The 15,642-nt window shown below is 40.2% G+C and overlaps 1 protein-coding gene across 4 annotated transcripts in view; it reads left to right on the top strand.

Annotated features, from left to right (window-relative positions):
• agbl4 (AGBL carboxypeptidase 4) overlaps positions 1-15,642 on the top strand; it is a 294,869-nt gene that overhangs the window by 226,147 nt on the left and 53,080 nt on the right. For 2 of the 4 annotated variants that reach the window (XM_030433367.1, XM_030433370.1), the window contains 2 exons: positions 512-725; positions 953-7,345. The exons of 1 other annotated variant lie outside the window; for it this stretch is intronic. In XM_030433367.1, coding sequence (XP_030289227.1) covers positions 512-725; positions 953-1,149 — 411 coding nt within the window. In that variant the 3' untranslated portion in view covers positions 1,150-7,345. Of the gene's footprint in view, positions 1-511; positions 726-952; positions 7,346-15,642 lie in introns of those variants that run through there. One more of the 4 variants, XM_030433369.1, reaches the window with a different exon arrangement.

The raw sequence follows: 15,642 nt of genomic DNA, 5'->3' as shown, positions 1-15,642 counted from the left end.
CCAGGCCGCAAGCAGCCAGTGGCCTTAGCTTATTTATGTATCCTTGCTGGTGAAAGTGGTGCTCCTCGGGATTTGTGTAGTGGCCTAACTAGGAACTAGGAGGTTAAGATGTATCACACCATGACAAGCTGTGACCTGCCTTGCCCATTTAGATTTAGATGGTTTAACACCTATACAGAGCGTGGACTCGTGAAACTAGTTACATAGTTTAAGAAAAGCCATGTGGGATGCAAGGTGGGAATTCTCCCCATTAAAAGTCAGGGTGCCATCAAAATCATTTCAAAGCTGGTATTTAAAGGTTAAATTGTTATATCATGTTTCTTAAAATGTGTCAGTGTACTCATTCTATTGTTTTTTAACTAAACTTTTTCATATCCACACTGCATTGCACTAATCATTTTCTCTGGCATAGACAGTGCTTACATAATAGTTCAACCTGCAGCAGATGATGGAGATGCACATATTGAAATGTGGTGTTCACAGTTCTGTTTCACTCTTGTCCTATCTCTAGGTACACCTCGGTGGAGGGATATGGGTGGAGGAGGAGAAGTGGCACCAGCTGCAGCGGACCCAGGGAGACTCCAAGTTCACAAAGAACCTGGCTGTAATGATCTGGGGTACAGAAACCCTCAAGAACCGCAGTGTCACCGGAGTGGCAACCAAAAAGAAGAAAGACGCCCTGCCCAAACCTCCTCTGTCGCCCAGCAAACTGAAAATCGTCAGAGGTAAGATAAAAATACTGATTTAAAACTATGAGTTCAAAACTTTGAAAGAGATGAGTCCTTTGTAAGCTGAGACAAGTTGGAAAATATCAGGTACAGAAAAATAATTTCCTCTTATCATACAGCCTTTGTGTCATTAAAATATATTCATTAGACACCAGACAAAGATATGATCAGAATTTTTTTTTAATTTGATGAAGTCTGACTGCTCACACTCACTCCTTCCTCAGAGTGTCTCTACGACAGAGTGTCTCAAGAGACTGCCGACAGTGCAGAGATTACGCAGAGATTGTCCAAAGTGAACAAATACATTTGTGAAAAGATAATGGACATCAACAAGTCCATTAAGAACGAGGAGCGGCGGGAGTCCAAGCTGCTCATCAGACAGACAGTCAAGATGGAGAACTTCACCTACGATGGCATGTAGTGGTCAACTGTTGTCACGCCAGCGCCTTCTGCCCCCCATCATTCGCAGGATATTGAGGGGACCTGATATGGGTGGTTGGGGGATGTTTGTCACGGATTGAGCAGCAGTTGTTTTCCTTTGAAACATTAGATTGGTTATTGTGTAAAATGTTAAAACAAATAGACCCCTCCCCCAGCTCCCTATAGAGCCATCACCTTCTTCTGTGCCCAGTGTCCTCATTGGCTGACAGACAGCTTTACCCACCTGTGAGAAGTTCGACACGTGTGAACTAGTTTGGTATGATCTGGTATGAGTGTTTTTTTTTTTTTTTTTTTTTAAAGCTTTACAGTGGGATTGGTACCAAGACATGGTTTATTGACGTGTGCATTTGTGTCAAAGGGAGAGATTAGATGTGTTGATTAAATTGATTTATTGTTCTGTATCAGAACATAATACTGAGTCCTTAAACTTTTAAAAAGTGAAAGGTTATTTCCCGAGATAAAGTCTTCGATGCTATAGAGTTGATGATGCTAGTTTGCATTAGATCTTAATCATTTTAACAGGTGGATATTTAGGTGACCATTCAGTATCTGCTGAGTGTTCGCTGTTGGTACTTTCTGCGTAGAATGGGACATCAGGGTCTCAGAAGTCTTAATTGGTAACAGCCATATTGCATTTTTGCAACAGAGATTCTGTTGCTCCAAGAGATTAATTCTTCCCCCTAACTGCAGGCCAATCACAACAGGTCACTTTATTAAAAAGAGAGTCTACAGATGTTAAATGTGAAATATGACTTTAATGTCTATAGAGTATGTTTGTGCTATTGTGTTGACCTTTTGGTTGTGAGCATTTGCCATCAATGTGAGAGCACAAGAAAAGGTTTGAAAGGGGTTATTCCTGTGCTACTCTTAATCAAACGTGTCACTTTTGGACAATTTGACTGTTTTAATGAGTTGTTGTGGTACAGGCATGTCGATGCCTAGAAAGGCCTTAAATGGATTTGGCAATCACCGGGGGCTGGTTTGCCCCTGGGTTTTCTAGTAGGCTGTGATTGTAAATGTATAGTAAGCTGAAGTGATGAAGCTTCACCTGCACTTTGCTGTGAGAATGTAAGAGAGATGGCAAGAGGTACTATTTTCTGTGTGATTCACACCGTTAAGGTGAGCTGAGCCGGGTTACTTGCTATGACCCTCCCCGCCTGTTTTTCAAAGATGCTGCGCTGCAAGTGACAGTATGGGGGGAAGAGAATCAGGGCACAGCTCTGCACAGTTTAGGCCATCTTCTTGTGGAAGCAGTGTTAGCTGTGGGTAAAGCTGTCTGAAACACTATTGTCCTGTCAAAGTTGTCTGGGCCTGCTGAACCCCATAATAACCCCCCTCCTTTTTTAAGCCACACCACTGGGGAACAAAGTAAGGTTGCTCCAGTGACAATCTCCTCTGAGCTATGCCATCAGAACTTTAAAAATGTCCTCTTTTTCTTGTATGGTTTCTTTTTTTAAATGTTTTTTTTTCTTCTTCTTTCTAGTTGTTTTATTGTTTTGATCCAAAATGGTTTGTGTGGCTGTCTGCAGGCTGGAACTAAATGCTGCAGATTGAAATCTCAACTGTGACCTAGCTGTGGCTAACTGTGAATCTGCTGCAGAGCTGCCCATCAAGCCTCTCTCCTCTTCACACTCTAGATTCTTGTTTGTCGGTTGGTTTATTTCTCTCTATCATTTTGTCTCTCTTGTTTTTTTTTGTTTGTTTTTTTGTTATTTCAAAAGTTCAGATCAGCCTTTTGTTAAGCTACCTTATGTTCTGGATATTTTCTAGTGTACATAAAAATTACATCTTTTTATTTTTTTTCCATCAAACATGGATATTTCTATTTCTAGTCAAGTTACATGTTACAGTTTTAAAGGTTCTGGTCAAGTTTTGGTTTATCTAATTGATGTTGTAATTCCATGTTACCTGACAATTTCTTGTGTTTCTTTTTACACTTTTTTGTTTTTATTTTCATATGAATTGTTGGCTTTAAGCTTGATGTTGTATCCAAATGTAGATCAGTTGAATCTACTAACAAATGAAAAAAATTAACTCCCTTACCTAACATCAGATTTAAACAGCCCGTACATTAAGCTACAGTCACAACATGTGATATATTAAAAGTCTCACTTAGAATCTACCTTCTAATGATCTGCCACAGTACGATGAGAATCTGTATCCGTAAACCGTTGTACTCTTGTAATCGAGATGCAGTAGTTAGATCGACACAAAACATTTTTATTGAATGCACTTTAAACTTCTCGGCAATTTCTTCAATCTTAAAGAAATGTATTTGTGGTATTCGTCCACTTTTTTTTAAAGATCTATATGGATTAAGGCCTAACAATCATGGTATTATCATGACGCACCTTAGAAAATTTTGATTTATTGTTTTTGGGGGGGTTTTTTGGGCAAGAATGAGTTATGGGATATGATTTTGTTTTGTCTGTCAGATATGCCCCCTGACATGCCAGTGCTCCAAAAACAAGCTTGAGTTAATACTTCCCATTACTTGGGAGAAGTACTACTACTTCTGAATATTTAAAATCTTCTTTGATTTATGTGGAGTGTTCAGAAAAGCGGATTTCCCCAGGAAACTGAGTTCTATAACTCTGTCATGGCCTCTTGAACAAAAAGTAACTTACTTGGCAAATTGACAAGCAAAAAGTCAACAACCTTACACGGCTTTCAAGCCCAAAACAGGATTTACCAATCTAAAGATATTTACCTGAATAAATGTGCAAGCTGACTGGAATATATGCTTTAACTTAATGTGTGAAGATGCTGGTTACAGTATGTATAGATATGACTTATTTAGAGATAATTGTGTATTTTTACAAATGAATGGTAATTGTAAGCCAAAGTATTCAAGGCTGAGATCAAGCTTAAGAATGAGGTGCTGACTGAGGAATCAGCAGGTTTTGCACAAAAAATAAATGGCCCATGCCAAGGTAATAGAGCTTAGTGAATCTTAAGAAACCGACATGGTGGCATCTTATACATTTTTTTCTTTTTCTTTTTTTGTTCCTAAAAATATCCCTTTTCCAGTTTCTTCGTTTTTCCTGTACAAAAGCCACATGTGAGGTTTACCTGCGCTAGCATGTATTAAAAAGACATGCGATTTAAAAGAAAGAAAGAAAAGATTTCTGCTGTGCAAAGCGACCATGCTGAAACTCTGACACATTGTTGTGTGTTGTGTTTGTTTGTGTTTGTTTCTTTGTTGTTTGATGCCAAAAGGGGGTGTGGTTAAAATAATGCTTTAAGATGGAGCATTTCTAGAGCTATTACATCATCTGAAATGTCAACTTGTTTTCAAAGGCTGGTTTTCCTGGAGCGCGATTAAGCCTAATCCTTTAACTAAAACCATCTTTAGTGGATGAAAGCTGTATGGCAGGACTGTATGTTTTTAACCCAGATTTGCTTAATCTGTGATGGCAAGGCCAATCTCTATCAAATGTACCAAGTCTCTTGCAGAGGAGACCTTTCGGGTTTTGGCTTCATATTAGTAATATACACCAGTATATAACCTTGCAGAGCTGTAAATGGATGATATAGGCTAGTTTTGGCTCTGTAACACACACCAGACCTTCCAGTACTCTCACTGTTCACACTCAAGTAGCGATAGGGATGAAATGTAACCTCGCAGGCTCTTTGATCCTCTTCCTGTGCCACCTTTAGTTCCTTACTGTCCTGACATTTATATGGACTGGGTTTTAAAAATGCAAACGTATCAAAAATAATAGCAAATCTCGTCCTCCTCGCTTGGTGTTTTGGCTTATGTTGTGAACCCCACCTGTCAAAGTCTCAGAAGTGAAGGAGCTTTACGCTGCCTTCTGACAGTTTGATTGCGCAAAAAACGAGATCAGCCCCAGCTTCTCCGAGTGGAACGAGATAAATGGCTCCATCCAGCAGTTTTCACAACTAAGTGTACACAAAACACATTACTGTTTGAGCTTCAGATACAATGTCAAACTTACTTTCAAATAAGAAAAAGACGGGAGGAACACATTGTTAGGCCTATATTTTCTTAAGGTATAAGTAACTTTGTATACAATCCACAAACCGGTTCTACTTCATCTAACTTCACCGTCCTACCTCATTGTTACTCTGGTGTTTGTTTGTCAGTGACTGTAAACTATTTGTGTATATTAAAAAAAAATCTATAGGAAAAGGTATACCTGGTTACTCTCAACATGTACAGTATATAAAACTTGTAAAACACCTCAGTACACAATATCATTCTTAGGAGAAATCAGTTTTATTACCTGCTTAAAGATGCTGCTCTAAAGGGGGTGTCTGCGTGAGGGGTCATCTCTGAATATATATCTTCGCTCTTTGCTATGTCGTGCAGTTGATCAGTGGTTGTGTTCTGTCTCTGTATTGCATTCTGAGATTTTTACTGGTTGACGGTGCTACCAGCAAACAGTTCAAAAACTGATCTGTCTATCGGACCTCAAATGGTGCTGTTTTTCTATGTTTTTATCCTCATACAGCTATGTTTTATTCAGGTGTGTCAACCGCCACTATCCCCTCAGCTAATCAAAATCGTAAAAAGCCAAAATGTTTTCGCAAAACGGTAACCCTGCTATTACTGTATCGACTTATATGCTATCCATCCAAATATTGTAGATAGTGATTATACGTATCCTCAGCTGTGAGTTTCAGAAGTACCTCAGAACTTGCTGATTTTCAATGGATGCATCTGCTTCTAGCACCTGTTGTCTACCAATATTACATTGTTGCAGTGTATTTTCAGAAATATGCATTTATACTGGTTAGATCAGGTTTCACTATATATAGTACATGATTATCAGATCACACTCAGATGAACAATAAATCAAAAGGAAACCACTGTTCACTGGTTGCATGCCAGATTGTCATTAAAAGGAAATCTCAGTTGGACTGGGCAGTGTTTGTTACGGTAGAAGAGCTCCTCAGCCAAAACATGTTGTGTTTGACTCAAGGTTAGTACCAGTTTGTTTTGCAAAATCTGGATTTCGTTGATATATTATGATGAAATTACCCAGGAGAAAATTATTTTGGGACGACTGTTGGGGAGTTTGATCATGTTGCCGCTTTAATCTGTGATTCCCCAGCTGTATCTCTGTGTCCCTTACTGTCGTCTAAACAAACTCAAATGTAATTTTTCAGTGTTGAAAATATGAATTTAGTGTAGCAATTTGTTCATGATTGACCAACTGTGAGTTCAAGTCATATGTACAGCAGCATTCAGTGTCTGGACTTGGCTTCATTATACAAAAAAAAAAGTGCATTATATTTTCTTTTTACCCTGTGCAGTGACACCAATGGAATCGTTTCAGCGCCAAAGTGTTTGAAAGTTGTTGAGATTTTTAAGGGTGGTTTCCGCTACCTGTCAGTGTGTGTTTGTTTTTGTTTTTTTGTTTTGTTTTGGGTTTTTTTTTTTTTCTTTGACCATGTCTGTGAACATGAAATATGCTGGGGAACTCCTCTCTACTGTGAGCAGTGTTCAAGTACACGGCAGTTGGTTTCCTGGAAGCACTTAAGCCATTCGTTGGACTGTTTCATAATGGTTCAATTTTAAGCTTTGCTCTCGTCCGGGGAATTGACCCAGGGAGTTTTGTGTCTGAAATTGAATTCCTATGCAGGTGTGGAGTTGTAATCACCTGGTACCACATCACTGTTGGGTGGAGGGTGACTGGCGAGCGTTCAAACCTTTTGAATGTGTCCACACCGCCTTGAGACAGAGTAAAAAAACGGGACAATGGCGACACGACAAATCCGTACACAACTATTCCTACACTTTCATGAAGTTGAATTAAGCTGAGCTGTACAGGGCTTCTTGACTGTATACCTGTCTGTAATAGTTGTACTTGCATTGCAATGATCATTAGGGAAAGACAGGGTTTTTACTGTATGGAGTTATTCCATTTGGTGTGATAAAATGTGAAAAAGAATTTCAAGACTATTGCAGTAAACACTCCCTCACCCTACTTCAGCCTCCTAGAGGTAACCCTACATTTACAGAGATGTTATAAGTATATGCGATAGAGAGTGTACATGTCTTTGCTAAACCGGCCACACCTCTGCTATGCGAGCAACTCTTTGACGCTTAGCATCCTGTTCTGTGTTTTTTCTCTTGCTGCATTCAGGAACACCTGTTCAATGTATAGATAAACAGAAATAAATCAAGACTTTTATTCTATCAGCACAAACTTCTTGTTGTCTTTGTTTGTCTTTCCTGCTTTGTGTCTCTATCGAACAATAACAAAAGATAGCAAGGTACACAGTTAAAAACTGCCAGTGCTGCCTCTGCCTTCACCGTACAATATTTGTGTTGTTGTGTCAGAAAAGGTTCAGATGAGTTAAACTTTGTTAACCCAGAGGATGTAAACCCCTCTGAATCACATTAATGAGATTATTTTTTTATTCTGTCTTCCTCAAGAAATAGTTGGACATGTTGGCAAAGACACTTTATTGCTTTCTGTCCAGAACTAGATGGGAATATCAATACTGCTCTCACAAGAATGTCTTAAATGAGCAATAAAACGTCTTTCTTTTAACTACACAGAATCAAAGTTTGGTTGGAAAAAAAGTGAAAACTAGTGGAGAAATGAATTTTTAACAAACATTTATTGAAAAGAAATATATGTTGCAGATCATCCCTAGGATCTTCCTGATGTTCAGGACAAATTTCATCCTAATTAGGTGGAAAATAAGCGATTGTTGAAAGGCATTATATTGCGCATACCAAGAATCTAAAGGCAAACTCAGTTTGTACAGCTGTAGGATTCAGCACGGCCCTGTGAATGTATTTTTTACTTTAATGTTTTTGAGAAAACTCATGACATGATGTAGGAAAAGCTCAGCATTCTGGGTGAGCTGGCATGGACTGACCCATACTTAACAGATTGAGTTGACAGATGTCTATCATCTTACACTCAGCAAGAAAGCGAATACAGGTATTTCCTTAAATTGTCAAACTATTGCTTTCATAGTGCACCACCTGTTTCAAAGGAACAAACCGAGGCAGTTTCAATCAAATTTTCAGTAAATCAGTGCAGCCATGCCTTATTGTTCACTGTTGAGACACATTTTCTCAAGTTGCAGAGGTTTCTGAATGAGTAGTGACTTCATTTCCACAGACAGTATTTTCACCTCAATTTGTGTATTTGAAAACCACAAAATCAGGGTTCAATCTGGTCAATAGCTCCAAGCGCAAATCTACCTCAAGCCTTTAAAGTGTTTTTTTTTATTTTTTTTTTTTTATTTTTTTACACTGGAACACGACTTAACTAATGTCAAAAGAGTTTTTATGTTCAAATTGACAGCCATGCGTGCTGAATGGATTTGAGAAAACCTTAATGACACCTCTGCTAATGCAGATTTCGCAGCACACAGTGACTCACTAAACCTTTAATTTAAATGCAAAAGATTGAAATTAGGGTTTGAGTTTGCATACAATGGTAACAATTTACTTTTAACAACATCTCACCCGGGAGTGTGACACCGTGAAGACGGACAGATTTCCAGACAGACACAAGATGACAACTAATTCCCCCACACACACATCGGTGTGTAAACTCTTTTCACGCCACATCCAACTCCAACTTTCCATCATTTCATTGTCAACTTCTGTCGCTGTAGAGATCAGTCCCGCTCTCCCTCACATCCCCACTGCATTGTAGATTTGTGTTTCTTTGGTGTGTTTTGGACTCCATGTGTGCATCTGCAATGAAGGTGAGCGATTAACTGGCAGATTGTTCTCAATGTCAGCCACAAGATAACTGGACGACAGAGACCAATAGTCCACTCCACTGTATTTGTCCGCTCAGTTCCCAGGCTGCAGGCCTCTTCCAATGATTGGCAGCGCTGTATCTGACATGTCCCATGTCCGAACCATATTGCAAAATCAACTCAGCTGCGTGAGAGCAGAAATGGGGTGTTGACACATCCGATTGCTTTTAAGATGGCTTGTTTGGAGAGGCTTGAATCGAAAATGAGCCCCATCACTGAATGCTGGATTTGGTTGCATTGGAAACTGATAGGAAGCGGTCACTCTGAGGGCCGTTTCCTACGTCTTTCCTTGTGAATAGACTGAACTGTACTTACTCCCTCATCTCCCCCTTCCTCTCCCCTGTCTAGCACACTGATGCATTTCCATATATTACTGCCTCTGTAAGCAAGTGTGTCATGCGCCCTGGCTTTTCCTACTGCCCAAGGGGACTTCTCAATGTCATTATCGCTAAAGCCTGCCACATGCCTGTAATGTATTGCCGCCTGGCTTTATTGGCAGCACGATGATTCAGTGGTGGTGATGATGGATTAGTGCCGGCTGGGTCGAGTGGGGCTGGGCTGTGCTGGTCCAGACTGGGCTGAGCTCTGCAGCCTCGCTGTCTGTCGCATAAACACGGTGTCCTCCTCACATACTGCAGCATAGAGGGAGACATATCGTATTAATGTCACACACACACACACACACGACCTAATGAATAGGGTCATTTTGCTGCTTTTACGGAGCTTCTTGGAACATTGTCTGATTCATCTTGACCACCTTCTGCTTTTCATGCAGACACGATGCACACAGCAGCGCCGCATAATGGGTGGCAGTAATGCATTCTCTTTATGACATTGTTACTGTTTTGAATGTGAAATACAGCAGATTCTGTTGCCTCCTGGAAGTTGAAGTTCAGAGAGAGTGCACTCAGTGCATATGTTACCGCCGCATAACAAGGTTTGATGTTTCCAGTAGCATATATACACAAACGCACACACACAGGGCTGAGAGGAAGGACACACAGTGGCATGTTTTATTACTGAATATGAATCACCCTCCATATATCACAGCCAGCCAGGCTGAACACAACTAACAGCACACTGGCCACCAACTAAAAGTCTAAAGCCAACACTCGGTTCTTGATTGCAGGCTTCATTCTCTCCCGTTGCTCTGCAGTCACAGTGATCTGGCTCCAGCCTGAGTGCAACTGGCCTCCTTCACTGCTGCTTCTAACCTCTTGTTTCCTGAGACACAACAGGGGCAAACACACAACACAATCACCAAAATACACATTGGCATTGTTTCTGCGACAGATATCCTCAGACTTTACATTTCTTTTTGTTACAACTTTACATGTCTGTTAGGTTAAAGACTTTGTTGGTGTTGAGAAAAGAACATTCGCTCGTTCGCTCACCTGCATGTGTTGCCACAAACACAGATACTCTTACACTTGGCAGCTGTCTCACCTAGCTGTCTTGCCACCACCATCCCCTCCTTCTCCTGATGTGAGAGTTAGCTCATATGAATTTGATTTGAACGTGTTTATAACAAATACTGTGAAAATGTTCATATAATATATATTTATATATAACATATAAATTGAAAGAATCTGTGGTTAGTTTGAACTGCCCAAGACCATCTGTCCATCTGTGCTCTTCGGAAATGTTTTGTGTAGTTTGTCCATCAGGGACTGATGCGATACACTGAGTTTGTCTCCATTTGAGCCATAAGGATTTTGCTCGTCCTGCAGTATTTCTCCCTGTAAATAATTAGAAAGTAACAAAAGACTGTAGTTCATGCTCCTCTAATTGAATCTCATTGGTGGTTGGTGTAATTGTATGTCGAGCGCTTTATTGTCTCATTTCTTAGAGATTTGTTTTCTATTTTAAGCCGAGTCACATAAGCTACACAGTTGTGTGGAAAATATGCAAAAAGAATGTGTTCATTATGTCTCAGTAATGAATCATACATTATCTCACATATTCCCGTCTATGCTGCTGTGTTAATCTGAAAAGTGACTGCAGGGTTAACAGACAATAAGTTGATAGTGATTAATTCTGCCTTTGGTCTTGAAAGGCAGAAATACACATGGATGAGCTCCAAGTCAAACGCACATTTCCTCCTCTTCACATGCTCCTTACCATAATTTCTATCCAGCCATACCCATCCAGCTGCGTGTCCCTGCATTGTCAGTTAACTGCATGTATGATAAGATATGCTGCTTGACTGCAGCTGTTAAATTTTCTCTCGGCTTCCGGCGTTATTCAGATGTCCTTATCACGTTTAAGAAGCTTATTTGGCTGCTTCGATGATAAAAACTGGTAAAGTTTGGAATCCATCAGCCCCTCCAGTAAGTGGATTCAACACTGAGCTCACTTACCCTAAATACACACACGCATGGACACGTGCGTACCTGTGTATGCGCGCGCACACACACACACACACACGCATATTTAAGCACAGAGCTTCCAAATGGCCTCTATTAATGCAGACGGCTCTCCCAATTAACAAGATTCAAAGCGATGATGAATTTTTCATTCTCTGAACATTTAAGCTAATTATGGCCCAAATGAAGCAGGTTCCAGTGAATCACCATGGCAGGGGCTGCCAATGGCAGCCAATGTCACTGTCACAGTGCCACTCTGCACCACCAACCTAATCACTACAGCTGCTTAATATTCATCTCCCACTGCTCTCGTCGCCTCTCTCCTTCCTGATTCACCTCTCCTCTCCTCATATATCGTCTCTTCTTTTTCTCCTCCCTCCCCTCAGCTCGCTTCTTCCCTCTTGTAACTTTGACTTCTCTCCGTTCTCCACTGTCTTCCATCCCTGTTCTCCTTCACCCTTCCCCCCTATCTGTCCTCTATGCTTCTCTCTCACCATAGATGCGTTGTTTAAAATGGAAATCAACTAATTGCACTAATAGCATTTTAATGATAATTTAATGTAGTAAATAAAGCTTGTTACAAACTGAGCAATTTTGTTGGATTTCAAGGGCAATCAATCTGAGTCCAATACAATCTGCTCACCTCCTCGATGATGGGTTCGTGATGTCATGGGTGTGTTTTCACTCATGTACCAACGATCTAACTATATTCGTGTCGGCATCTATAGAACTGAGCAAGAAAACGTCGTCACTGTATACATCCATCCCCCTCAAATTACTATTTAAGCCATATGTTTTCAGAGCGGGATTTCCCAAGTCTGACAAGGTGGATTTAAGGACATTTATAACGATGGACGTGGGAGTTAATGATATCCCTGGGATGTGTAAGTCTCACTGAATCGAACTGTATCATGTCTGAGTGTTTGACTAAGTTATAACTCAGAGTAGGAGTAGAAATTTCAACGCAAATTGCGGCTCACATTTCCCTTTCTGGATTCACTGATTGCTATCTGCAAAGTTCTGGCATTAGAAACATGTTGCTCAAGATAACTTTTACATACACTACAGGCCACAGGGGCCTTTTGATTTGCCACCGTTGTACTTAATCAGTGCTGCTCTATAGTTTGACATTATCCCTTTTAATCATGTGGTCTATTTTTGAAGCAAACTTTATGCCCAGAGGTCCTTCGTGCCATTTTCTTGTTTGTTGTTGGTTTGTTTTTTTTATCATAATCAATTCTCCTTGGAAAATTAACATACCTGACTTGTTTCAAGTCTGCTTAGCTTTGTGAGTCATTGTTCTCCATTAAAGAGATTAAAATTTACCTTGTAATCAAAGATGAATAGTTCGTTTTGCATTTGGATTCTTCCGCGCATTTTTATCAGCCATTCCCCCAGACTAAACATATTAAAAATGATGAGGAGCTTGAGCTAAAAAGAGAAAAGAATAAAGTGCCAAGAGACAGAAAAACAATTTAATTTCTCTTTTTATGTTCTACCAGTGGTCATTTAGCTAGCCTCTTTATTTAAATGGTAATGTGAAGCTGGCTAAACATGCATGGCGAATCAGCCTGCGAAGAGAGCGAGACTTCAAAAAAAGATTGGGCGTTTCAGGCTCTGAGAGTTTATCTGGGTCTTTCCTCCTGTCGTCTGACAGAGGGAGGCAGAGTCGGAAGCCGATTGAGCGACAAGGATAACTCTTCTCTGTGTTGGAGTATAATTAATTAGGTGTGATAAATTATACCATTTCCAGAAAACCCTGGCAGCACTGGCACTCCCCAACACACACACACACACACACACACACACTGAAACACATTTGCACTCTGTGTGTGTCTCTCCCCTCATAAAGACATTCTCACACACACTCAGGCACACATATATGACTACATGCATGCCAGCATTGGATGAACATTGCCACTTTGCAAACTCTCACTCCTCCCTCTCAGTTTGTCTTATACAATTAAATCATTACTGTCATTTGCAGTCTCAGATCTCGCAGGTTCTTCTTTTTGAAGAATGTTGTGTCAATAAATGTAATGTGCTGATTGAGCACCCACGTAGATGAAATACAATATGCTCTAATAAACGAGCAATAAATTAAATTTCATTTGAGACAGCAAAAAAAACAAAGAAAGCACTGTACAACTGTAGGTTTTGGTGAAAACAGGTGACATTTAGCCAGGTTCCACTGTCACTGAATATTTTGTGTATGTGTAAATAAAACTACTAAGCAAACAATTCTCCAAGTGTGATCATGACATATAGTGAACTTCCTTCTGCAGTCTTTATTCTACTTATTTGTACCGGGTGAACAGGTGAAAGTTCAGTTCCCTCTCTTGCATGGCTGCACAGTGTACACAAGACAATAAAAGCAAAGGCAATAATCCAACATAATCAACATAAAACATACAAGACTGCAAATAAAGACGAAAGATGAAAGTGCGAGAGGGTAAAATGCCTTAAATAAAATCTCCAACAACAACATTACGGAAGCATATTCTTCTTTTCAAGTGAGTCAAAGATGAGCTGAGTAATTTTTTACAAAAGAAAAACATATTCACATTTTTTTTTTCACAGTAAATGGAAAAATGATGAGTTAGCTCCACCATGTAATTTTAGATTTGCGACTAAGAGTGCTGAATCAATGTAAAAATATGTAGAAACAGAGCAATAAGAAATGCTTAATTGGTTTTTGTTTCAGGCTCTTGTTTCCTCATAATCGTAACTGTGAGTCTGGGAGTTTCGGGCAGCAGTGGAGGTGATGCTGCTCCTTCTTCTCGGCACACATAGCCTGAACTTGATCGAGAGAAAGTCATTTAAATTCAGTAAAGGATTTACCTTATTTTCTGAACATCTTCAGCTTCAACAAAATCTTAATACACTGTGATTTCCTCTTCACCTCTTCAACTCTAAAAGGACTACACCACCTTGATGGTGAAGAAGCTTCTTTTTTTCTGCGTAATGCAAGATAGCAAGACGTCTGTCCTTGTCTGTGCTCTGAATGTATTTGTATTTGCAATGAGTGTTAGTTTAACTGTTGTGAAATGCTGCAAATTAGTTATATCCTCTAGATGTGCACAATATGGTTGGGCAATGTCTGCAGTTAAACATCGTGATGGACGTTGACATTGTTGTTTATGAATTTGAGACAGCGTGCCCCCTCAGTATTGTCACAAGGCAGCATTTGCATATTATCTCACCACTGTATCTGCCATTGTTTCCCACCATTGCTCAGACATGAATCTCCAACTGTCTCACCCTGCAGAGGAAACTATCTCCCGTTACCATGGACATTCATCCCTGTGCCAGGTTTAAAAACGTCCTTGTCTCCAAACCACACGTCCGTAACTTAGCTTTGTTCAGCCTCATATGCATGGAACAACACTGGCCGGCTAGTCAAGAAAGCTAAGCTATGAAAACGGCATTGCTGGTTTTTTTTAATACTTTCTAAATTAGACTTTTATATCTACAGAAGGAGTGGGTTCTCTATCTACAGAATCCGCCATGTTTCTACTCTAGTCCCAGATGTACTAAAGACTCCTTGAAAACTCGCTATTTTTCTGAGGCGCAGTGCCTTACGTCCTAAACAGAGTGTTGTATGGCTGGTCCAAGTGCTCGTCAACTTACATCGGGTTTCTCGTCACTTATAACTTCAAACAGAGAGGATATATATTTTTGGGTGATTATCGCTGTCCGCGTCCTGTATGAAACCGAAAGTGAACATTGACCTATTGTTTTAATTCAAACCATGACCTTTTCCTCTACTTAACCAGGTATCTTTGTTGCCTAAGCCTATCCACGTAGTTTTGTTGCCTAAACCTAACTAAGTAGTATTGCTACCTAAACCTGATCAAGTAGTATTGTTGCCTATACCTCTCTACATAGTTGGGTGGTGGGCCGGTGGTGGGCCAATGCGGTCAGAATTTTCTTGGTGGATTTTGGTGCCCCACTCCACCCCTGCACAACTTGCTTTGAAAGTCGGCTTTGTCCGTGTGTATACAATCTCAACTGACTTCCTAAAGGCTTTCCGGCTACAACAACAACAAAAAAAACCTACATATTTTCAAATAAAGACAGTGGAGTAAAGCAGTACGTGTGCTACTACTCCCTCATTAACCTTTAACTCTCTATGTCGCTGTATTTCTGAATGCTGCAGTTCTGAGATCTGAAGGGATTTATGGTTCAAGACCAAACTGACACTTGTCTACTCTCCTCAATGTCAACCTGGACCCCCTAGTCCATGCCTTAGACACACACACACACACACACCGTGCCACCAGGCGCTTTTAATGGCCTGGTGTTAATGAGAGTCTTGTTTAGAGCTGTCAGACGACCCTGGGCCATGC

The sequence above is a fragment of the Sparus aurata genome, chromosome 11 (assembly GCF_900880675.1).
Source record: "Sparus aurata chromosome 11, fSpaAur1.1, whole genome shotgun sequence".
Lineage (NCBI taxonomy): Eukaryota > Metazoa > Chordata > Actinopteri > Spariformes > Sparidae > Sparus > Sparus aurata.
The sequence above is the reverse complement of the archived record's forward strand: the minus strand, read 5'-3'. Positions and strand labels throughout refer to the sequence as shown.